The following is a 26638-nucleotide window of genomic DNA, read 5'->3' as shown; positions in this document are numbered from 1 at the left end:
CTGATGTGAGCTAAAATATGCAATCTAAATTGTTCTATAAAAAAGTCCACATTTGTAATAGATATTTCGAGGAAAATAAAAAAGTTGCATTCCACAAAAAGTAAAAAGAGAAATTGAATTTTTCTATCAAGTTTATCCGCTTTCGGAACAATTTCAAATGTACACAGCTTAAAAGTTGAAAATTCGTAAATGTTTTTGAATGTTGACCTTGTGAAAGCTAAACATCCAATAATTTTGCCCGAAGTTTGGTATTACTTGCCAAAGTCAACTGCTAACGTTTTTGACTGACATTGTGAGCTTTACAAGGCTAAATTTTGAATATATTTGTACAATAATTTTATTTGACTAGCCAATGCTACTTTTAGACATTTTTGACTCAAGGACATTTACAAACTGGTCAAAGTAGCTGTTAGTTTTTCATGTACGTCTGTGCTTCAGTGATACATGACTGAAATGCACACAAAATGGGTTAAAGTTTCAGTCATGTTTGTCTTTTGGTTTTTAATCGAATCCGTAGGGCAGGATGCCTAGGGCTAATTTTTGTTATCAATAAATAAAAGCGGACCTCAAAGAGAAGATTACAATTAAGGGAGGGTAGGCCTTACGTTACTATCCTAATCAGATAATGAACCTCTACTAATTAACAAGCATGGAGAAAATAAAAGCTAGAGAAAACTAGATATTGTATGATCATTACAGAATTTATAATACACTCTATGATGATATTACAAATGAGGATGATTAAGTAACGTAGAAATAGAAAAGCCAAAAATAAAGTTGAGTTATCAACCCCAAATTTCATTTTATATATGTATGAACTTAAAAAGATAATTTGCCCGTTTGACTTAACCTGAAGTATTTTTCTTTTGTCTTCTTTGTCAAATTTGTCCAATAACACTTGATAGTTCATCACTTGTTCTTGAATTTATTGGATCTTATTGACACTGTAATATGATTCTTCTTTATTAGTCGTATCGGTAGGTGCATAAGACCAAATTCCCCAGTCTCTTTACCATCCCAGCTATGCTACCTTCCATGTGTCTTCTTTTTGGTTTTGAAGCTTCCACTTCTTTGTTGCCTAGGTGAGAGATCCCCATTCTTGTTGGAGAAGAGGAATACTGCACCAAAACCAAAGCAGAAAAAGAGAAGAAGAAGGAAGAAGGCGATGGAAGCTGAAGACCAAAGCAAAAAGAAGAGAAAGAGAAGAAGAGAAAGAGATGAGGACAGCAGAAGAAGCTGAAGAGTTTTAAAACTCTTCAGCCCAAATTCCCTGGGTATATACACGTGGAGAATTCTTCTCCACATACAATTATATATATATATATATATATATATATATATATATATATATATAATATACTACAAGCAAATTTAAAATGGTACACTTAATATATTTATGCCCATACAGTTATGGACAAGTAGAGTATAATTTTTGTACAAATTTTGTAGCCCATGTCTTCTTGTCTCTATTGTATAACTCTATATAAACTAATGTACATAGCATCAATAAAACACACAGAAAATTTATCTCAGCCTCTTTCTCTTTTTAAATTTTTACATGGTATCAGAGCATTCCTAAGCTCAATTCAATTCTGTGTTTGTATCATCATCATCACTGATCTGTGTTTGTATCATCATCATCACCTTCAAAATCTGCATCATCATCATCTTCAAATCCCTATTGAAGCAAAATGCCTGAAGCAACTCAAGTTAAGTCAGGAAGTGGAGAGAAAGGAACCACGTATGAAAACAGTCATCCTTACCACTTAAACAATTCGGACTCACCTGGTATGACTCTGGTCAACAATGTTTTCGATGGAAGAGGATATCCAGGTTGGAGGAGATCCATCCTCTTATCCTTATCAGCTAATAAGAAACTTGGCTTCATCAATGGAACCTGCAGGGCTCCAGAACTGGAATGTACAGATTTTGAACAATGGAGTTGTGTTAACGACAAGATCATATGTTGGATATCAAATGCACTCTCTAAGGATATTGCAGATAGTGTGATGAGTTCCAAAACTGCTAAGGAACTTTGGGACAGTCTGGAGCAGAGGTTTGGCAAGTCAAGTGGTGCTAAAATCTACCACCTGCAAAAGGAATTAACAAGTCTAATACAAGGGAATAGTGACATTGCAGGTTACTTCACCAACTTAAGAGACTATGGGATGAATTGGATGGGATAAATGTAATTGTTTGTTGCTCATGTAAGTGCACTTGTGATGGGAAAGCAAAATTAACAAAATCACTAGAAGATCAAAGGTTAATTCAATTCCTAATGGGACTAAATGATGTATATGCCCAGGCAAGGGGAAATATACTCATGATGAATCCCTTACCTGGAATGGATGTTGCATATTCATTGCTTTTGCAGGATGAGAATCAAAGGGAAGTGTATGCAAACACAAACTACATCTCTGATTCTGGATCATTTCTGGCAGCAAGTCAAGCAAAACAACAGGACAACAAACTAATTGCTGAGTTTGCAGCATTCATGGCCAGTGGACAGGGAAGAAATACACAGAGATTCAAACACCAAGCAATAAGAGGAACAAACACATACCAGAGGTATACCAATCCAGGTCAGAACCAGAGACATGATAAGTCACAGAACAGGTTTAAGGGTAAGAAGAAATATGATCCAAACCTGTCATGCACTTATTATGGAAAAACAGGGCATGTACATGATAATTGCTACAGACTGCATGGATTTCCTGCAGATTTTGAGTTCACCAACTCAAGAAACTATCAGCCTCAGATTAAACCAAATGCAACTTTGACTCAGCAAGCAGATGAAGACATTAGGAGGACAGATCCTGAAATCAGTGATAGAAATTTTGAGGAACAGTTCAGCAAGCAGCAGATTGCAGAGATGATGCAAATGTACAAGCAAAGCAAATTGACACAAAAAGGAATCAATGCAAATGCAGTAGCTGGTACCATCTTTAAATACTCAAATTCTATACCCACTAATCTTAAGCAAAATACTTGGATAATTGATTCAGGAGCCTCAGAACACATGTGTTTTGATCCCAATTCCTTCTTATTTCTAAAACCCCTGCCTATGCCTTTGAACATTAATTTACCTAATTCTTTCAAGGTAAGTGTGACCCATATAGGCAGCATCTCTATTTTGCCAGGGCAGGTCATAACTGATGTACTACTTGTGCCAGACTTTAAGTATAATTTACTTTCAATTCATAAGTTCTGTGTTCAGTTTCAGTGTGATGTCCTATTCACTGCTACTGGATGTTTCTTGCAGGACCTTTCAGTGAGGAGTCCTCCAGTTTTTGGTGAAGTTAGAGAAGGACTCTATTTATTGGATTCCAACACTGACAAGTCTAAAAATAGTTTCAATGATGTATCTCCAGATTCCATCCCACAATCATTTTCAGTTTTTAATTCAGTACATGTTAATGTTACTCCTAGTGTGAAACTTTGGCATGTAAGGTTGGGACATCTTCCATTTTCAGCAATGAAACATTTAAGTTTTCTTTCATGTGAATTCCCTTCTGATTTTGTTTGTGACATATGTCCTAGAGCTAGGCAAACTAGACAGCCCTTTCCTACTAGCAACATAAAATCCACACATATTTTTGATCTCATTCATATAGACATTTGGGGACCCTACAAGTGTAATACTTACAATGGTTTCAGGTTTTTTCTCACCATAGTAGATGACTACAGTAGAGGGACATGGACATTCTTACTAAGCACTAAAAGTAATGCTTTTCCTGTACTAAAAAGCTTCATGTCCATGGTAGAGAGACAATTCAATGTCAGGGTTAAAATGATCAGATCTGACAATGCTTTAGAATTGGGGAAAGGGACACAGGAATCAGCATTTCTTGCTTCTCAAGGAATCTTACATCAGTTGTCCTGTGTTGCTACACCTCAACAAAATAGAACTGTTGAGAGAAAACATAGACACCTCTTAGAAATTGCAAGAGGGTTGATATTTCAGTCAAAATTGCCAATGATTTACTGGGGAGAATCTGTTCTAACTGCTACTCATATCATTAATAGACTACCATCTAGTGTTCTAAAGGGACAAACACCTTATGCAGTACTACTTAGACAAGAACCTACCTATACCCATCTGAGGAACTTTGGATGTTTGTGTTATGCCTCTACCCTGGGACAAGGGAGAAACAAGTTTGATGAAAGGGCTACTGCTTGTGTTCTACTAGGATACCCTTTACAGCAGAAGGGGTATAAACTGTTATCTCTTGATACAAGGAAAGTGTTTGTATCCAGAGATGTCAGATTTCATGAATCACATTTTCCTTTCAACTCATCTAATAGCTCCCACACACCTATTTTTTTGAACTACCCTTCTTCCTCAGATCATGATCCTACTTTCCACAATCAATTAGCCCCACCTGTTCATGATCCTTTTTTTCCAGCCACACTATCAGTACCTCCGCCTAATAACTCTACCTACAGGCCCCAATCCAAATCCACACTTCCTCAACAAACATCTCCACCTACATCACCAGATACTCCTGCCCCTGCTCCTGTCACAGATCTACCAAGAAGATCTAGCAGGATGTCTCATGAACCTGGCTACCTAAAAGATTACATTTGCAATAGTGTCATATTCACTGATCCAAGGACAACTTGTCTTGATCACCCTCACAAGCCAAAAGGATATGCTTTCTCCTCCCTATCCCTCCACAATCAGAAACTAATCCACTCCCTCTCCACTATCACTGAGCCTAGCTGCTATAACCAGGCTTCCCAACATTCAGCATGGAGAGAGGCCATGAATTCCGAACTTCAGGCCATGGCAACCAATCACACCTGGGATGTTGTCTTACTACCTAAAGGAAAGAGAGCTTTACCTTGCAAATGGGTATACAAGATAAAGCATCTCTCAAATGGAAGGATTGAACGACTAAAGGCCAGACTAGTAGTGAGGGGGGATATACAAAGAGAAGGTATAGATTATGGAGAGACTTTTTCACCTGTTGTGAAGATAACCACTATCCGGTGCCTACTTACCATTGCAGCTAAAAAGAAGTGGTCTGTTTCACAATTGGATGTCAACAATGCATTCTTGCATGGTGACCTCCAAGAAGAGGTTTTTATGAAGTTTCCTGCAGGACTGACACCTCCTACTCCTAACCATGTCTGTCTTCTGAAGAAATCCCTATATGGTTTAAAGCAGGCTTCCCGACAGTGGTATGCTCGACTTGCAAGAGCCTTAGCTTTCAAAGGCTATTCCTCCTCTTTAAACGATTACTCCCTCTTTTTCAAACACAATGGGACACTTACTTCTATCTTAGCAGTATATGTCGACGATATTCTCCTCACTGGAAATGATTTGTATGAACTCGACAATATCAAATGCTTTCTCAACACAGAATTCAGAGTCAAAAACCTAGGACAAATTCATCATTTTCTTGGCATGGAAATTTTGAGAGAAGATCAAGGTTTTATTGTAAATCAACGGCAGTTTACCATGGACCTTCTTCATGAATTCGATGTCTCTCATCTGCCTTCAGTCAATTCTCCGCTGGATCCCTCCTTCAAGCTTCGAGCAGACGACAGTCCTCGCTGGGATAATCCCACTCTTTATCGTCACTTGGTTGGCAAGTTGAATTATTTGACCAACACTCACCCAGATCTATGCTTTGCTGTTCTTGCTCTGAGTCAATACATGGAACGACCCTGTTTGTCTCATTTCTCGACTGCCTTACGCGTTTTACGCTACCTGAGCACAGATCCAGCTCAAGGCATCCTACTTTCTTCCGATCCATCATTTTCCTTGTCGGCCTTTTGCGATGCGGACTGGGCATCCTGTAAAGATTCACGCAAATCGGTCAGTGGTTTTTTTATTACCCTCGGAGGAGCTCCAATCTCTTGGAAATCGAAGAAACAAATCTCGATCTCCTTGTCCTCCGCAGAAGCAGAATACAGGTCCATGCGTCGTGTTACTGCTGAACTTACTTGGTTAGTTCGCCTTCTTGAAGATCTTTCTGCTCCGATTTCTCTTCCGATTCCGCTACGCTCAGACAGTCAAGCAGCCATCCATATAGCTCGAAATCCGGTCTTCCATGAGCGCACCAAACATGTTGAGCTAGATTGTCACTTTGTGCGCCAACAGTTTCAATCTGGTTTGATTTCACTCTCATTTGTTCCTTCTAAAGACCAACTTGCCGATCTCTTCACTAAGCCCCTTTCTGGGGTTTCTCATCAGGCGATCCTGCGCAAGTTGCAGGTGCTCACACTCCCCTCCAACTTGAGGGGGGATGTTGGAGAAGAGGAATACTGCACCAAAACCAAAGCAGAAAAAGAGAAGAAGAAGGAAGAAGGCGATGGAAGCTGAAGACCAAAGCAAAAAGAAGAGAAAGAGAAGAAGAGAAAGAGATGAGGACAGCAGAAGAAGCTGAAGAGTTTTAAAACTCTTCAGCCCAAATTCCCTGGGCATATACACGTGGAGAATTCTTCTCCACATACAATTATATATATATATATATATATATATATATAATATACTACAAGCAAATTTAAAATGGTACACTTAATATATTTATGCCCATATAGTTATGGGCAAGTAGAGTATAATTTTTGTACAAATTTTGTAGCCCATGTCTTCTTGTCTCTATTGTATAACTCTATATAAACTAATGTACATAGCATCAATAAAACACACAGAAAATTTATCTCAGCCTCTTTCTCTCTTTAAATTTTTACAATTCTTGGCCACCTTTTATCAATGTATATGTCTATCATATCATCCTCATCATCACCATCCAACATTTCATTGCCCAAGTCAATATCATAAGCTGTAGTTGGACTTATAAGTCCTGAAACTACAACTCCTAAGTCATGGCTCTTCGCCAATTCTTCCATATCCTTGGTGGTAATTGACAAACTCTTTGTAGAGTTATCAATAGAATCAAATGTATATGTCACTGCTATAGATGGATTTTTCCTTGCTTGAAGGCACAAATATGGGTGCTTGAGGACTTTACTTACTCCCTAGCAGGTAAAGTAATATGTCCTCCTTCCTCAACTAAATCTGCCCATTCAGGAGCACTCGTTTCCTCTGTTTCCCCTGCTTATGCACCTAGTCCATTCCTATTGTGTCGTCATATTGATCCCTTGAAAATTTGCAATAGCTTGAAAAGAGTTTTTTTTCCAAAACTATATTTGGCAAATCAATATTCTTCAAGGCAGTAGCTTGAAGACCTGAAGTAGCTGCTCTATGTTGCTGATTTTTACATCAGGGAATGGTACTTCCGCTGGATGAAGAACTCTTTCGTGTTACTATTGTCCAACCTTCACCCCTGTTGGACTCTTCATCCTTGTCTTTGTTTTGGGTACCTGTAATATCTTTATGTTCACAGTTAGCGCTGCCCAACATCAGCATTCAACGCAACAATCTATGCTGCATTGTTTTGACCCTCAATATCATCTAATGATTCTTTAACAACTGAGGCATTTTCAGCTGACTGTGTCACTAAAACAATATTCAAATCTGTCAATTTCGAAAAAGTGAGATGCCCGTGTTCCTAAAGAATTTGTCCAACAATTGTACCCGATTAACATATATCATCATCAGCTAGTTGCTTCCCAGAATCAATTAGCGATTCATAATCCACGATTCTGAAATCCTCTGCATTATTTTGAATCCCAACATCGACTGTCCTGTTTCAACATCGAGTTGTGGCTCGACAACTAAGCATGTTCACTAGCTATATCTACTTCGTCATTAATAGTAGCTAAAGCTAATCGTTTTCCTCTTGTAATTTCCCGTTACAGCTTGATCATTCTCTTTAGTTTGAACACCTAAGATATCGAGATTTTTTCCAGATTTGTCAATTGTCAATGCGTCATTATCACATGTAAGCTGCCTCGTAATTATGACTCAACTTTTCTGAAATATCCCGAAAAATTGCTATATAAATTTTGTTACAAAAAAATCACTCAAATTTATGCTCAAGTATTAAAGAAAATCTCTTTATTTTTGCCTAGTGTCACTATGATATTTAGACAAAGTTAGTTATCGTGTTAATTGCAAACAATAATTCAATGACTTTCTTGAATAGATACATAGATCCATAAGATTTATTAATTACAAAAGTTAATTTAATAACTTTAGAGCAATATAACAGAAATTTGGTAATCATCCATGAAATTAACTCTAAAAGAAGTCGATACTCCACGTACTTAATCATAAATTCATGTATTCTTAATCGACAATTACAAATTTGAAAGGATTGACATTTTGTTTAAAAAGAATTCACCCTATGTTCGGTACTCACATTGATGATGGGCTAAATTCAAATTTGCATCGGAAAATCGTACATTAGGGGTAGAACACCCCCTAACAAAGACGAATCTATACTTGAGAAGTCTCCCAATTGGGTAAAACGCTTTCTAACAAAAATAATTACGTACACTATAAGACTTGAACCCAAAACCTCTAGTTAATTAATAAATGATCACTTACACTCCAAGTCTCCAACACAACCCTTGTTGATTTTCTTGACAATTGTAATGTGTAACTACAACTAATTATACCCAAATCCAATTACGATCCACCAAACGTACGATCCTCTCCTATTTGAAAGTTGAACTCTTTTACTAAATAGCTAAAGATGAGTAGTAACTAGTCCAAATAAAATTGGATCTTATTAAGATAAAAACTATACATTTTGATTTAATCTTGTTCCCTTTTATCCTTTTTTTGAGTATATCATCTTGCTGAGATTATGGAGGATGTGATGGCCTTCACATAGACCCCAATACTCTCAATGCTACTACCTTGTTTGGTGTCCTGAAATCCACCAAACATACGATTATCTACAATTTGAAAGTTGAACTCTTTTACTAGATAATTAGCACAAGTAGTCTTCATGCCATATGGTCCATAGGTACCCTTGTTGGTGCCAAACGTTAGTGATCTCAAAAATATAGACGTACCAAGTAATTCAAGACCGTGGAAATTTCTTATCGAAGTAAGACATTCTGATGGATGATTCAACACAAACTTCAATATACATGGACGATAGATATTATTGTTAATTCTGAAAGAATTGAAGGAAAACAGAAGAACAATTAAGCAAACTCATGAAACCAATCTTATCTCCATTGCAGACTTCAATCCTTTAAGTGATGAATGAGAGAGATTCCTATTGCTAACACCTCTATTTATAGACTAGATTAACAAACTAACCATCTAACAAAGTTATAACAAACTTGAACTTTACACTGTTAAGTTAACTAACAGAAAACTTAACTAACTTGCTGACTAGGACTATTTGCCAGTTGTACATTCTAAACATCCTCCCTCAAGCTAGGCCTGTGAAAAACATCCTTTATCCCTAGCTTTGTAAGTAGATATCTATGTTGAATACAAGTAAGTCCATTGGTAAACAAGTATGGAGGTTGCTCTGTTGTACTTAAGTACATAGGTTGCACCAATCCAAGTTGAACCTTCTCCCTGATGAAGTGACAATCAATGTCTATATATTTAGTGGGTTCATGAAACACTGGATTAACAAAAATCTAGAAAGCTGACTTGTTGTCACTGTATATTGGTACCGGTAACTTCATTTCTACTCCTATTTCTTTAAATAGACCAACTAACCATACAAATGAGCAAATTACCAGGGATTCTGATGTCTATTCTTCCATAGAGAATTAAGCAAGTGGTTTATCTCCTCAAGTTTAAGAACCAACGACCATTCTTCCTCAAAGACAGGAGTTAATTGACAATACTTCAACTCAGACTCAGACACCACCCATTGCTACTAGAAAGTCTAATAGACCTGCAAAATCTCCTATTTGGCATGTAGACTATGTGTTAACAAAGACAAAGACAACAGCTAGAACCTGCTAATACTCCATTGGTGATGTAGTAAATTATCAGAGTATTTCTCCATCGTACAAGAGTTTTGTTTCTAAGTTTTCTCAAGAAAAGGAACCTAATTCTTATCATGAAGCCATACAAGATCCACATTGAAGCTATGAAGAATAAGATGCAACCTTTAGAAGATAATCATACATGGGTGGTTACACAACGGCCTAAGGTCAAGAGGGAAATAGGATGCAAGTGGATGTACAAAATCAAGTATAAGGCTGATGGAGAAGTTGAAAGATTCAAAGCTAGGTTAGTAGCCAAGGATTTTAACCAAAAAGAGGGCTTGGACTATCAAGAAACTTTTTCTCCTATTGTGAAAATGGGAACAGTTAGAGATGTTATAGCACTAGCTGCTGCATGTCGGCATGAATTTGTGCTATCAAGAACCAGGTCTGCGATGCGGACCTGGCGAGCACCACACTGCTTCGTCGGGTAAATTCCAAGTTTTGGAATCTAATTTCAGAAGCCAAGTGCACGACGCGGACACACTTCCTTATAGTGTATTTTCTTCACATTGTGTTCCCAACTTCGCCTTTGAGCTTCACTTTCAATCCGATCATGTTTTGAATGTTCATTCTTTCCCAATCAACCCTGAAAGTGTCTAATCACATTAGTTGGTTACAACAATACAAAAATACAATAATATGAACTAAATTTTAGGAATTTTCTCTCAGCTTGATCAATGAATTATGGGGTTTATTTGTTATTGGACACATAAATGTACCCAAGATCACTTCACATCATTGGTACATATGTCAAATGGATATATTTAATGCCTTTCTTCAAGGAGATTTGAATGAAGATGTATACATGGAGTTGCCTTTGGATTTTGTCCATAAAGGTGAGAAGAGGACAGTGTGCAAGCTCATCAAGTCACTTTATGGACTCAAACAGGCTAGCAGACAATGGAACATCAAGTTAACCACAGCCTTGGTTGACTCTTGTTTTCAGCAGAGTCATTATGATTATTCTTTGTTCACAAAGCATCGAGGAGAGAGTTTAGTCATGGTAATAGTTTATGTTGATGATCTCTTAATTACAGGAAATGATCATCAACTGATTTTGGAGACAAAGGAAATTCTTAAGGATAACTTCAAGATTAAAGATCTAGGTGATCTGAGATACTTTCTAGGGGTTGAATTTGCTGGAAGTGCAACTGGAATCCTCATGCATCAGAGGAAGTATTACCTTGAACTTATATCAGATATGGGACTGTCAAGCTCAATGCCAGTAGGATCTCCCATTGAGCTGAATCAGACACTAACTACTGCAGAATTTGACTAACACTTTCCTCCTACTGATGAAAGGGATAAGTTGCTAGATGATCCTAACAAGTACCAAAAGATTGTAGGAAGATTACTTTATCTGATCATTACAAGACCTGACATTGTATTTGCAGTACAACAACTAAGTCAGTTCATGCATAGTCCTAAATCATCTCACACGGATGCAGCAATAAGGGTAGTTAGACATGTGAAGCACTTACTAGGTGTTGGGATACTTATGTCAGCTACTGCTAATGATTAGTTGACTGCATATTGTGATATAGATTAGGCATCCTGTCCAAATATCAAGAAGTCTATAACTGGGTACATGGTTATATATGGAAACTCTTTGATTTCATGGAAATCTAAGAAGCAGGACACCATTTCAAGAAGCTTAACTGAGGCTGAGTATATAAGTTTGGCCTCAACAGTATGCAAGGCAATGAGATAGACTCAGGATGTGTTGCATCTCTAATGGGAATACATGTGGTGAGTTCACAATCTTCTACATAACAATAAGATATCAGCAAATCTGGCTCATGAATTTCTCATGGTGTCTGAAAAGGAAACTCAAACTCATGGAAGATAACATCTCTGCTGACAAATGTAACTCTTGACTCAATGTCCAGCAACTTATATCCCTTCTGACTAACAACATAACCAAGCAACACAACTTTCTTGTCCTTAGGTACAAATTTATCATCTCTTCTTAAGTTTATAGCAAAAATAAGATAGCCTATTACTTTGAGATATGCCTAGGATGGTGGTCTGTTATATAGCTTCTCATATGGTGATATGTTTCCCAGACTAGACAATGGAATTCTATTGATAATATAAGTGGCAGCTTATATACATTCTCCCCAAATTCTGTTGGGCAAATAGCCTTGAAATTTAATAGCTCTTGCTATTTCTAATAAGTGTGTATGTTTCTCTTCACAACTCCATTTTGTTGTGGAGTATGTGGATAATATATTTGATTGAATAATTCCATGCAACATAAAAAGATCATGACATTGAGAATTTAAAAACTCTCCTTCATTATCAGACCTGAACACTTTAACATATTTCCCAAATTGATTATTTATCATTATCAGAAACTGTTCCAAAACAACAATGACATCTGACTTTAAAGCAATAAAGGAAGTCCATGTCCACCTTGATTTATCATCAACCATGATAAGGAATTACCTCATGCCATTATGAGTAGCTACTTTATATGGACCCCAAACATCCAAATGTACTAAATCAAAAACAACACCTACAGTAGTACTACTTGCAGGGAATGAAGTTCTACATTGTCTAGCTTATCGACAAATGACATAATTATCAATAGTAAAACTACTACATGTATTAAATTCCTTTATTCTTCTCATAACTCCCATAGGTATATGACCCAATCTCTTGTGCCAAAGTGCTGGATCACCATCTCCCTTCCTAGTTGTAGACAATGTTTTAATGTCCTGCTATAACTTTGGTTTCCAGTTCAGAACATAGAGTCTATCCTCCACATCACCAATCCCCTTGACCTTTCCAGACAAGAGGTCCTAAAATATACAACATGTGGGGAAAAAAGAAACACAATTATTCAATTCCTTTGTCAGTTTATACATAGACAAAAGGTTGAATTTGAATATTGGTTGCATAATACATCACTGATCATTTCATTATTATTCAGCTTAAAATTTCCAACATGTGAAACTGTGGCTGATTCTTCTGTAGGTATTTGTACCTTACCTATGTTTCCTATCATGTTCTTGATTGTGAATAATTTGAATTGCTTATCATATGATATGTAGCACCTGAATCTATAATCCACTTCAAATAAGAGATAGCATTGCCTGCCAAGGTAACATTGTTGCCAATAGAGAAGGATTTTGAGCCAAAACACTTCGGGTAGTAACTTCGAAAAAAATTAGCCTAAGTTAGACTTGGATAAATTCTAAGTCAGGTGAGGTATGGGGTGACCTAGTGATAGGTGGAGGATTAAACCAGTAATATGATTTAGTTAACTGATAGCCAAGACGATACAGAGTAATTATAGCTTCACAGGATTGCATTCAGATGAGTAAAACTCCCAAAATTAGACTTGGCATGAAAGGTATGATTAAAGATGCCATAGGATGGGAGTGTGTTGTAAAATGGGAGTTTGAAGCTTAAGTACCGAGCTCACTATCTCTGCCTATCCCGTCAGAGCGGGATTATTTCCACTAGAGCTGGGCCGCCAGAGTGGGATAGTCCCGTTGTGGTGTAACAGTAGTAAATTTAAGATGGAAAAAACCGTAGAACAGTTTATTTCATTCTCACTTCGTTCTTGAAAGACCAAAAAAAACTAAGCAATTTCCTACTGGTTTCCACCCCAATTTGTGGTTAAGGTAGGTAATCTACTCCCTAAACTTGTTAATTGATTCCTAGAACCCATAATTTATGGTGGGGTGGGTGATCTTGAGGGGGGTTTAGTTTGAAAAACTAATGGTGGAAAGTGGCCCTAGAATGGGCGTTAGGATTATGGGTTGGCATAGGATGAGAATAGTGTTATTATTCATGTTACTTAGGACATTTTGTTGATCATTTATATGTATTTATTACTTTTAGACCAAGAACAAATAGAACGAATCCGGAAAAGTAAAGCTCTTGCACTTTAGAGTTGTTAAAGCTCGAATTCGATGTAGGTGATGGTTTTGTTTCCCGTATGTAATTCATGTAGTTGTTAAATTGCTTTATGGTATGCATATATGTATATGAATAGGGAAACATGCTAGATTTTATGTGGAATGATCACTTGCTGGCTATGTTGTGATGAACCTATTCTTGGTGACATAATGTTGAATACTTAATCTAATTGTGGCTGTTTTGTATGTTGGGATCCGGTTTCGCGTTTGAACATATAAATTGGATTGGATGTCACATTCCGACACATATTTGAATCGGGTGTCAAGTTCTGACACAAACCTTGGACCGGGTGTCACATTACGACACAGGTTGAGTGTTTGTAAGTCCCACGAGAGGAGTCTTATGTGAAGTTATATGATTTTAAGGTTGCTGAATTGTGATCTTACTGAATATTGTTTGAGATGACATTAATTAAGTTATTCTATATATATGTGCTTATTCTATTTAGTTTACTTCTCCATGATCCACTTAGTGGCTGGCTGTGTGATCCTACTAGTACACTGTTGATTTTGTGTACTGATACTACACTTGTTTTGTCTTTGTCGAGTACAACACATATTTAGCCGGCTACGGAGAGACCTCGCCTAGAGGAGTGATAGTTTCCGAGTTCAAGGGTGAGCTATTCTTGCAGGCTGCTATGAAATCTCTCTCTGTCTTTGATTCTAGTCCTTCTTTCGGGACTTAGATGTTCAGACATTAATGTTATTTGATGACTTTCTTTGGAAATTGTGTTCCTTATTTAGACTTGTAGTGGTTTAGAGTTTTGATAAGACTAACTTTCAGTTTTCAAGATGATTTTCCGCATATTTAGGTTACTAACTTAGTATTTCTAAGTTTATGGGAACTCTGCTTATGTTTTATTGATTACACCTGCTTCTGCATCTTTAAATTTATTTATATTTTAACAATTGTTTGTTAGTTGGGCTGTAGTAATGGTTCTCCCACCGAAGGATTTTTGTGAGTGTCAATCACGGGGGTTCGGGGTCGTGCACAAACAAACCTCTCCAACAAAACTCACCCAATTAATTCTTCCATCTTCCCCAACTCGCACAAACTCCGATTCATTTTTGTTCACATTAATTTCATTAATCCGATTGAAATAAAATCATTTTCGTGCACTAAATTGACAAAATCCAACCATCTTCCCCAACAATAACAAAATTCGATTCATTTTTGCTGAAGTCAATTTCATTAATCTGATCCAAATGAAATCTTTCTTTGTGCATTGAATTGAAATAATCTAACATTTATTAACCAAATAAGTTGTATAAAGCCATAAAAAATCTAAAAAAGTGTAGACAATAATAAGGAATTTATTGAGGTTTTGCAAAGTTGTCAATGAAGTGATTCTTGATGGTTGTGTGAATGAAGATTGAAGTATGATTTTTTATATGTTTGAGCTTGAACTTTCATTAGATAAGTTTAGAATTTGGTGGTAACAAGTGGAGGATTTGAAATCAAAAATTCAAAAAATGCGAAGATAATGTGATGGTACAAAGAATTTAGGGAGCCAACGAAGAGAGTTAATGTAGTGATGTTGAGAGAAATAATAGACTTTGAGATTTTGGGAAGAAAAAGTGAGTACCGCCATTGTTGTGAGAGGTTTTGCTTTGAGACGGAGTATTGCCATGGTAGGGAAAGAAAAGCCAACTGAATAAGGAGAAAAAAATTAATTAAAAAATTAGATTAATCAGTAAATAGCGCGTGTATAACACCATCAAACACATAACTCGTTATGACTTTTTAGGGTGAAATTAGTTCAACTTTTAAATAGTTTAGGGAGGGTAATAAGACCCCCGTAAAGTATAAGTGTGTAGTTGATAATTGATTAATAGGTTGGGAGGTCATTTGGATATTTTCTCAATATGTTTCTTGATTAATGTATTTCAATTTATTTTCATGAGTTCCTCATATAGAATACTTTCAGCTCCCTTCTGCCACTACTTTCATTCGGCTTTTATATAAATATGATCAATCGAAGTTCTATTTATTGTAGCTAGTGATTCGCAATCATCCTCCTCCTATAAATACTCAATATGATTTCATTGTTACACATCAAGAAAACAATATTTAAGTTCTGTACATCTACTCTACGTGTAATTGGAGAATAAAGTAGCCTTATTAAACTAGTCCTCTCTCAACTGCAATTGACGATTATTCTCATCAAATAGCATGAAAAAGTGTGCAGTACAAAAGAGAGAAATCAGTTTTCTAAAGTTCAATCATTCTGGTAAAGATAATTCAATAAATCAGATCCAAATATGTTTCTTGATTAATGTATTTTAATTTATTTTTCATGAGTTCTTCATATAGAATACTTTCAGCTCCCTTCCGCAACTACTTTCATTCGTCTTTTATATAAATATGGTCAATCAAAGTTCTATCTATTGTAGCAAGTGATTGATGTATGAGTCATTGTGTGATCTCTAATGGCAAAGTAGCCCTTCAAGCTCTCTCCTCCAAAATTTTGTAAATAACGTGGCATCGAATTTGTATATTCTCTGATTGACTCTCAGACAAAGAGTAAGTGACCCTTCAGATACTAAACTTTCATTCATTTTAATCTACAAAATTTAAGGGATCGACATCGCCATAGTTAATAAACTTCCACATAAATGGAGTCTGGCTGCCATTAGAACCCTTTTATGTGTTCAAGTATTTATGTTATGACCTTAAAGGTAGAGCATCCTCCATTTGATTTAAATCACCTTGAATGAAGAATGTGCGAATAAGTAAAAGTAGAAAAGGATGACAGATCGATGAGAGAGCTACTACTATATAGTTATGCTTTGGATCAATTTTTGGTAGCTATCGAAAAGGAAATCGTATTATCAGCATCTGCAGAAAAAAAATCCAAATCCACTTTTCCTTTCATTATTAGCTAATGGGAATATAGAGGACTATTACCTTAACTATACTTCCAACTTCAATATATGTGTTTTCTAATTTGAAAAGGCACGACTAATTAAGTAGGAAAACTCATATTATACTTGAAGAGGAGAGAGTCAAACGGAGATAAATTTTAAATTTCATATTGCAAAAGTGATTTCACGATATCGCGTTAACAATAGAATATTGAAAAGTGATGAAATATAGATGAGATGCTTTCTTGTAAATAACGGATAAAAGATCAAGATAACTCAAGAAACAAAGAATTTCTATTTTTTGAGGACATAAAAAGGGGAAACGAGGAAGAAAAAGAATTATTTAAGTTATAGTCTTACTAAAAAAGTTAATAGTGAGAGACACTAACCACAATAACATACTCAACATAATCTTACAAGTGGAGTTTGGAGAAAGATAGATTTGAAGCCTCAACACCAAGCTATTCGTGTTCAGTCCTCTTTTCTAAGAGATAGATTTGAAACCCTAGCATCAAGCTATCCGTGATTAGTAAAGAAACAACCTTACATTAAAAAAATGTGGGAAAGTTCCACACTCATTAACCGTTGAGTTTTCCAGAGGATAGTTCTAGTTTAATAGCTAGAAAACCATTTGATTTTCCTAAAACTAGAAAGTTTAGTAGGACAAATCTCAATAATATATACTAGTAGGGATCCGTGTATCTTAACTTCCTTCACAACGATTGCAGAAAAATAAAGAGATAAATCTATCATTCTGAGATTGTCATTCCATTTATCTTATGTCTTCTACACTTCGATACATATGGAAATAGATAGAGATGGTCAATTTAAGTACGACACTTCAACTGCTTCTTAGTTCCAAATAAATTGGGACCCAGTTATATGAATCCTCTCAAATCATGTTTCTCCATTTAAATTCATCTTATGCAACATAGTGTAAGTACAATAAACTATACAGATATGAGGAATGAGCAACTATAAATTCCTTGATATTGCAATCCTGAACACTTTAATCTAAGTAACATTAAATGTGAAGCTAGTTCCTTAAGTAGAATTCATAAGAATACAAGATAGAAATTCTTGTTTTTCCCCTTTAAGAAACCACTTGTACCTCTACAGATTAACTATTGATAAATGGAAAACATCCGAAAAGAGTAACATATTAGCACAATTTAAAAGAAACTCATTATGAAAGAGTGCAAACAGACCTTCAATTCATTTTCTTATTAAAACCTCATTGTGATATACTTCATTGGTGCAGAAGAAAACTGTGTAAGAAGGGAAAATCTCATAGCAATAGCACCCACTAGCCACCACTAGATCCTATTATTGAAAAATTATAACCATTGTCATGAAATTATGGAACTCTATAACAATATATGTGTAAAATTTAACCCGAGGATATCATCATGTATTTGATGTGGAAACTTACGGACCAATAGAGGTATCGATGTCATAGAGAAAAATTTGTTCATCATAAATAAAACATGAAACAATGTACATCCATCTCATTTTTGTTACTATAAAAATTCTGAAACAATAAAGTAAAAATTACCTCATTTTGCAACATGTCTTATGCCTTCACTTGCCAGCCATTTGATCTTTGGACGCTGAAGTGTGAAGAAATTGTAACCATTATGTCTTTATATTGTGTTTTAGCGGTTTAGCCTTCTTTCCGAAATCTCCATTTGTGAAAGAATAGCAATGATGTGTCTCCAGTAGTGTGGTGTAGTAGAGATAGGATAGAGGGTTGGAGAAGCTAGGGTAGTTAAAAAAAAAAAGAGATATAAAAAACTTTGGTGAAACTCAAAATTCATTGGTTTGATAAGAAATATTGACAAAACCCAAACAAAATTATATCAATATCAAGGGTTTCTACAATGTTTTGCTTTGTTTTCAAGAATCATGAGTCATGACTTGTACATTTACACATATAAGATATTCATTATCACAAAGTACAATTTAGCTAACTTCTTTAGCTCATGCATCCAAGTTCAACTCCAGTTACAAAACTTTATTGGAAGCCTACAGGTGTTAAATGAGTGAATTAAAAAGTTCATGCAAAAAATCATAACTTTTATTTGAAAAGACCTTCAATTTCTTTTCGTAAAACCTCATTTTGACATACTTCACTGATGCATAAAAAACTATGCAAAAAGCAAAGCTTACTGATCAAAATTAAAACATGAAACAATGAACATTTTGAAAATCTCATTTTTGTTACAATCAAAATTTTAAAATAACAAAGTAAAAAAATTACCTCTTTTTCCAACATGTCTCATGTCTTCACTTTCCAAATCGATCCTTTGGACACTCAATTCTCAACAAAAATTAGTGAATTCTGAAGGAAACTTTGTGAAGTTATTATCTTCTTTTTTATTTTTGAAGTGAGTAGGAGGTGACAATAACAATGTATGGAATTTGGTTCAGTTACATTGGAACGCAATACAATTTTTTCTTTTTTGTTTGATTCTGATTTGGTGTGCCCACATTTTTTGTTTTCCCTCAAAACCTGTGTTACAAATTACTAATACATCATTACATTATTACTTATAGATGTTTCATTTAATACACCCCTTGAAACAATAAATAAGAGAATAATTTTTTTTATATCACTTCTATTAATTATAAGCTATTTAAATATTGGGAAATGAATAATATTTAATAACATGATTAAAATAAATATAACTTGATAAATTATCTCTTGGAGCAGCATAGGGAGAGGAAGAGGGACTTGCATATGGTATTCATCGACCTAGAAAAGGCTTATGACAAAGTCCCAAGAGAAATACTATGGACATGTTTGGAGGCTAAAGGTGTACCTATGGCATACATTAGGGTGATCAAGGACATGTACGAGGGAGCCAAAACCAGGGTAAGGACAGTAGGAGGGGACTCAGAGCAATTTCCAGTGGTGATGGGGTTGCATCAAGGATCAACTCTTAGTCCTTTTCTATTTGCCTTGGTGATAGATGGATTGACGCGACAAATTCAAGGTGCGGTGCCATGGTGTATGCTTTTCGCGGATGACATAGTCCTGATCGATGAGACTCGCCGCGGAGTTAACGTTCAGTTGGAGGATTGGAGACATACCTTGGAGTCTAAAGGGTTTAAGTTGAGTAGGACAAAGACAGAGTACTTAGAGTGCAAGTTCAGTGAGACACCTCAGGAGGTTGGCGTTGAAGTTAGGCTTGGTGCTCAGGCCATCCAAAAGAGAAGTAGTTGCAAGTATCTTGGGTCTATCATGCAAGGCAGCGGGGAGATTGACGATGATGTCACACATCGTATTGGGGTAGGGTGGATGAAATGGAGGCTCGCTTCCGGAGTGCTATGTGACAAGAATGTGCCACCAAAACTTAAGGGCAAGTTCTACAAAGTGGTGGTTAGACCGGCTATGCTGTATGGGGCGGAGTGTTGGCCAGTTAAGACTTCTCACATTCAAAAGATAAAAGTTGCTGAGATGAGAATGCTGAGATGGATGTGTGGGCACACCAGGAGCGACAGGATTAGAAATGAGGCTATTCGGGACAAGGTAGGGGTGGCCTCGGTGGAAGACAAGATGCGGGAAATGCGACTGAGATGGTATGGACATGTGAAGAGGAGAGACACAGATGCCCCAGTGCGGAGGTGTGAGAGTATGGCCATGGATGGTTACAAAAGAGGTAGGGGTAGGCCGAAGAAGTATTGGGGAGAGGTGATTAGACAGGACATGGCGCAGTTACAGCTTACGGAGGACATGACCTTAGATAGGAGGGTCTGGAGGACCCACATCAGGGTAGAAGGCTAGTTCATAGTCTCGTTATTCTTCTCTATTCATAGGCGTAGTAGTGCATTACGATCTCTTGCGCTTTGACTTCTGATTTCTGTTATTTCTATTTTTATTTATTGCTTTCTATGCTTTGATTACTCAATTTTACCTGTGATGCTTTCATTATTTATTTAATCGTTATTTGTTATTTGTATTTATTTATTTGTATTTCTTTGTTATCTATTCGTTATTTGTTTGTTGTTTTTCTCATAAAGCTTTTAATTTTCTATTCTTATCTAACATTTTTATGCATTTATGCTTTTACTGAGCCGAGGGTCTCTAGGAAACAGCCGTCCTACCTTGGTAGGAGTAAGGTCTGCGTACATTCTACCCTCCCCAGACCCCATGTTGTGGGATTTCACTGGGTTGTTGTTGTTGTTGTTGTTGTAAATTATCTCTTGGTATTCTAAACTGAACAAGTAAATTTCGATAATTATTTTTGGGTATAATAGAAAAGTAAAGATGGACAGAAGGAGTATTATTCCTTATATTAAAAATAAATATTTTATTTTAATTGTTCATTTTAACCAATCATGATAGTTTTTTTTATATTATTCTTGGTATTAAATAACTACTTAAAATAATAGAGTATTAGTCAAATTCAGATTTTCAAAACATCATTAAAAAGGTTAGTTTAACATTCCCTTGTTCACTTTTACTTGTCCACTATTCCATAATATATTTTTATTTTTACTTGTCATTTTTACATATTAGGAAAAGACAATTATTTTTTCATGTTCTACCCTTAGTATTGTCACGACCCAATTTATCAGTCATAATGGCACCTATCACATTTCCCCCAATAGGTAAGGCGAACCCATAGCCCAAAGCCAATGACAACGGGCTATCACGCCGAAGCAAAAAATACGAAAGATAACAACAATAATAATAAAATAGGAGATGGGAGAGGATCAAATAAATAGAGAAAATAAACTCCCAAGATCTGGTATCAGTCATTAGTCGAGCTTCTAGTCAAAACAAGAGTACAAGCTTTTATAAAAATAAGATATAAGTACAAACTATCTCCGAAACAAAATAAAGGCTAGTCCTATCCAATGTAAAGGAAGATAGGCAACTCCAAATGCCGCGAGCTCACCCAGTCTCTGAATCCCAAGGGTTGCTCCGCACGAGGTCCAAATCAGCGGCGAGAACTCGTACTATGATCTGCAGAGTGCAGACATGTAGTATGAATATCAACAAGTGGCACTCAGTAGTCATAGGTCGACTGAGCTTCGAAGATAAAAGAAACATAATAGGCATGTAAGTAAGGAGAATATATCACTAGTATTTTAAGCAACACAAGGAAACTCATATAACAACAAACTGAAGCACGGAAAGAGAGTAAAGGAAGTAGGTAAAAGAAGTAAGGAACGAATCTGAATGTGCTACCCCATCAACCTATACACAAAGAAGCTCTACTAAGAGAGACAACTAGCCAAAGGGCATACTAATGAAAATAACCACAAGTATTACATAAAAGCTAAGAAGGCTATTCTAAAACAAACCCTGTGTAAAAAGTCAAATAGAAGAGAACAATTGCAGTACCTACATCCTTCAAACAAAGAAACACCCTTCGTACTGTCACAAGCACACAAATAGTCAACTAAGACCATACCAAGCCTCTATGTGCCCAGAAGGTACATAATCACAAACTAAACCCGTACCCCCCATAAGAACAATAGGCACAATCACAACCAATTATATTGGTGATAGGCAATACATATGAATGAGAGTAAAGAAATAAAATCAGTTATGTGCCATAGTGTCAAGATATATACACGTACCCCTCAGTCCTGACCAGTAAGGTAGGACCCATGAGCCTCCCTCCTCCCATTTTAGTAGATCACAGGTAGCGAGGAATACATGAGAGACTCAGGAATGTTCGTATATACCTGCATGGTCTTTATACAGGTCTTATATCCTTGATCCTCTAGGATCCCTTTCGTCATGGTGATTGGATATATATACATAGTGCCAAAAATATCATAGAAAGGGTCGGTGACTCTCCAGCCGATCAAGTAAAAACTGAGAGCATCCTAGATGCCTCTAATGTTTTCAAGTAGGAATGGAGCACGTCCTTGATGCCTCCAAGTCTCAAAAAATGCTTCATGTGGTATGAATCCCATTAAAAAAAATAAGTTTAGTAGTAAAAAAGGAAACAACCCTGTTACCGCGAAAGATGATGATAAGAACCAATGCATGCACCAGGATCATACCATTAAAAATGTGAGAAAGAGCAACCAATGCAATCCATACCACCACCAACATCCAAACTACACATCCAAATCAACTACAATATAATATAAAACAGCAAGTACCTCATTCCTAGAGAGCAGAAACTAACCTAGAATCCAGCTGGTCCTCGACTAAGGCTTGGGCCCAAAGATACTCCAACAAACTCAACAATGGTAATCATAAAGGGAAAATCTCTATGCAAGCAAAGAAAGGAATTTTAAAGAACCAATATACGAATGAATAACTCCAGACACTTCATATCTACCTAAAGATACCCTCAAAGAAAGAAAAGCACAACTAACTCCATCCACGCCAATCATAAGTATCGAAGGATCCAAAACTAACCCAGAGTGAGGGACCCTATCACAGTTACAAGCCTAATAAGGGTAAATCTCCATAATATCAAAATCACCTCACGGTTCCCATACTAGCAATGGGAACCAACCTAAAGAAATACTCACCAAAAGCAACTATACTAACAAGAAACACCAAAACTAAGGTGCTAAACATACTGATTTCTATGGAGCATCATCTACTAAATCTCAAGGAGACTAATAAGCCTAGATGAAAGCAAAAGCTATGAATTTCCAACCAAAACTAAGGGTCTCATAGTACTAACCTAGCCCAAAGTTCATGGGAATCAAGAAATAAGAATAAGGAAGGAAATCCGCTATATATAATCCTAACTCATATACAAAATATGCTAAATAATATCTTATGAAGCACAATCTAAATCAAGTATACAATAGCCTACCTCGAAATCGATCCTGTGCACTCCAAAGTTCGTGAATCCGAAGATTTCCCCTTCTTGAAACACCTCCAATCACCACCACGCTATCAAGAACAAAATGAGCAAGTCAATATGGGACTAATGATACCCATATCGACAATTGGAAAATTTGGACCAAAACTGGGTCAACAATTGACCCTCGAATGATATTACAGAATCACAGAACTAAGATCCTCATTATGTTCTCCCCAAAGTAAGGATTACAATTCAAAAATTTGGGTGAAAACAGAGCTGAATTTGAACCTCAAATGGTCCAAAAAACATACTTTAAAGACTTAAAATTAAGGGACTTAAGGTAAAAAAAAGGAATTGAATCAAGGAATTTAAATTAGAATAATGATAAGAAAATGGAAAGGAAAGAAATTACCTTTGACGCGCTAGGAATGGGGAAGAAATGCTCAAAATTTCCTATGCCGAACTCTCCCTTCAATGGGTTTGTTTTTTAAGAAGAGTGAGGAAGAATGAGAATTTATTTCCCAGCGATAGTCGCAAAAGCTGAGAAATGATCAATAAAGTGGCCATCGCTTTTGCTAAAAACTGGTCGCTAAAGAGGCCCCGACCACTAGGCGCCTCTCGCTAAGGTGACAGCCATATTGCTAAAGTGATGGACCAGTCGCTAAAGCGACCCCGCCCCTGATGCCTCTTCGTAAAAGCAAACCCTTGGTCGCGAAAGCGGCCATCGTAAAAGCAACAAGGGTTGCAAAATCCATGGAACCAAAAGTCTACATTAGTAGTTTTGAGCTAAATGCTCAGAACTTCAAATGGACCCTCAAAACTCATTCGGAGTCCAAATAAGGCAAACCAAAAGTTCAAATCACTTGTAAATGATATTCTAGACTCAACGGAATTGAAAAAACAACCAACGAAGGTTGTTTCATCCAAATGTTGACCAAAGTCAACACTTACAAAGAATTCACAATAAAAATACGTAAAGCCACAAACCCATTCTGGAAGCTTCGAAAATCAAACCAAAGGTTTTTCTAGAACACTCAGCATTTTAGAGCTAACTGCGTTGATAGAATTTCAATTCAAGCACTTTACCAAGAATATTGACCAAAGTCATATTATGGTTAAAACTTCAAAGCTAAAATTCATAGTCGCACAGCCTCGAAACGAAAGCCCTGAAACACAAACCAAAATCACACTAGACCAAAATTAACCTTCCGAGTTGATAGAACTGACAAAAATCTCATCCAACACCGAAAACTTCAGATGTTGACTAATGTCAACTCTTCCACTTAAGAACATCCAAAAGAGGAAACTCGCACCAAACTCAAACAAACGACTCAAAAAGTGAAAGGTCTGTCCCAGCAAGTCATAAATGACTTGGGCTACTATAGGAAAGCTCTAAACACTGAGAAGATTAGGAAATAGTAGAAATGACTAGGAGGGTCATTACAACATCCATTACTAATAGGACTTTCATCCTCGAATGTCAAGGATCAGAAAAAGCCTAAAGAAACAAAATGATGAAGGTACTAAGTCTGCTTGCTCTGCCAGACTTCCAGGCATCCCCTATCGAATTTAACAATGCTAACTCAATACCCAAGTCAAGAGAAAACTTTGAATTCACCTCTTCGCTCCAAAACTTAAACTAACCACCAATTTCTTCTATTTGATACTGACTCCCATCCAACTAGACCAAACTCAATTGAATGCAACACACTAATCAAAGATGAAATAAATACCACATAGATACCACAGAATCGAGCAACCAACAGACAAGAGAAGATGCTAAGTAGCTCATAAGTCAAATTCTTTTGTTTATCCATCATTGTTAACACCCTCTAGACTTCATGGGTATCCTATCCATCCTAAAACACACCACAATTCATAACACCATTTGAACACTACCCATATAACCATGCTAACATCAACCATAAAATGAAGAAATACACCATCTGAATATCGAAGATCGGTAGAAGCCAAATCAATTAACTCAACCCAAAGCACAAGCCCAAATTTCTATCCTAATGACTCTTGAATCACATAACTTGATTTTGGAAGCTACCTCTTAAAACTGAACAAGCTACCCAAAGGGAAGACCAAATTCAAAAGTGAAAAATCACACTAAGCCCAACTCCAACGACACTCTGCTACTAACGAAACTTCTAGAAATACTAAATCAGTATGGGGATATAACCTAAAAACAATAGAAACAGATGCCATGATTCCACGTACCACTCTCGGAGTGAACATTTGAGTAAACTAGCCTTATCTATAGAAATTAAGTCGTTAGAAAGTGAACAAGCATATTAAACCTATTAAGAGTCACCAAAATGAAATTGAACTACCACAATGAACACCACAATCTAACCATAATGACAAGCATAAACCTCGCATCCTAAAGCAAGTAAAGAGTTCTTGATTCACAAATTACTTTGACCCCATCCTGAAGGTGAGTCTTCTAAGCAAATTCCCAATCTCTAACAAAGATTATAGTTTAGAAGCCACCAATGAACTCCACCAGACATAACCCAAATCAAATACTTAGCTTGTTGAATCACTAACATAACCATTGTAGAACATGCACATAACTAGGTTCCCGAATAATGATGGATAAACCCTAAAAAGTTTATAAATAGTAAAAGAACCCCAAAGCTAGCCTAATGAATCAATACTAAACAAGACAGACACTCTCACTCCATAATTACCCCTTTTATCTAACTGATGGTCGATCATAAGCATATTGCTCTATCTCTTCCATGTATCCCATATAAACCTTCAATATAACATTTTTTGCCAAGTCATTGCTATGTTTAGAACATTCTAGAATGGGTCCATTCCCAACCTTCCTAACTCCAATACAATTATTCAATGTTATAACACGAAAGTAGCAGAATTTCCAACTTAGTCACCAATCCCAAATACCACGACTGCCATAAAAGAACCAACCAAGTAGGCCAAAAGAGTAAAACTCAACTTCACAGCATTTGGAAATGAAGATAAGATTACGGCATAGGGAAGAATCGACGAGAGAGATATACCCAACCCATAAAAGGCTACACTTTTCTATATACACTATCTAAACAACCAGCCTCTCACCTACTAACCAAATGACACTAAGCAGCGAATGTCGTTATCTAAGCCAAGTAAACCATAATACTAGAAAAAAAATGATAAAAGAAACTA

General features: G+C 36.4%; 1 protein-coding gene across 1 annotated transcript; it reads left to right on the top strand.

Moving 5' to 3' along the window:
• Positions 1-1691: 1691 nt before the first annotated feature.
• Positions 1692-2186, top strand: LOC129884355 (uncharacterized). Its single transcript, XM_055958670.1, has one exon. It carries the CDS (start codon positions 1692-1694, stop codon positions 2184-2186), a length of 495 nt encoding a protein of 164 aa, XP_055814645.1.
• The last annotated feature ends 24452 nt before the right edge of the window (positions 2187-26638 follow it).

This window comes from Solanum dulcamara, chromosome 4, assembly GCF_947179165.1.
Source record: "Solanum dulcamara chromosome 4, daSolDulc1.2, whole genome shotgun sequence".
Lineage (NCBI taxonomy): Eukaryota > Viridiplantae > Streptophyta > Magnoliopsida > Solanales > Solanaceae > Solanum > Solanum dulcamara.
Note: the sequence above shows the minus strand (reverse complement) of the source record. Positions and strands in the feature narration are given on the sequence as shown.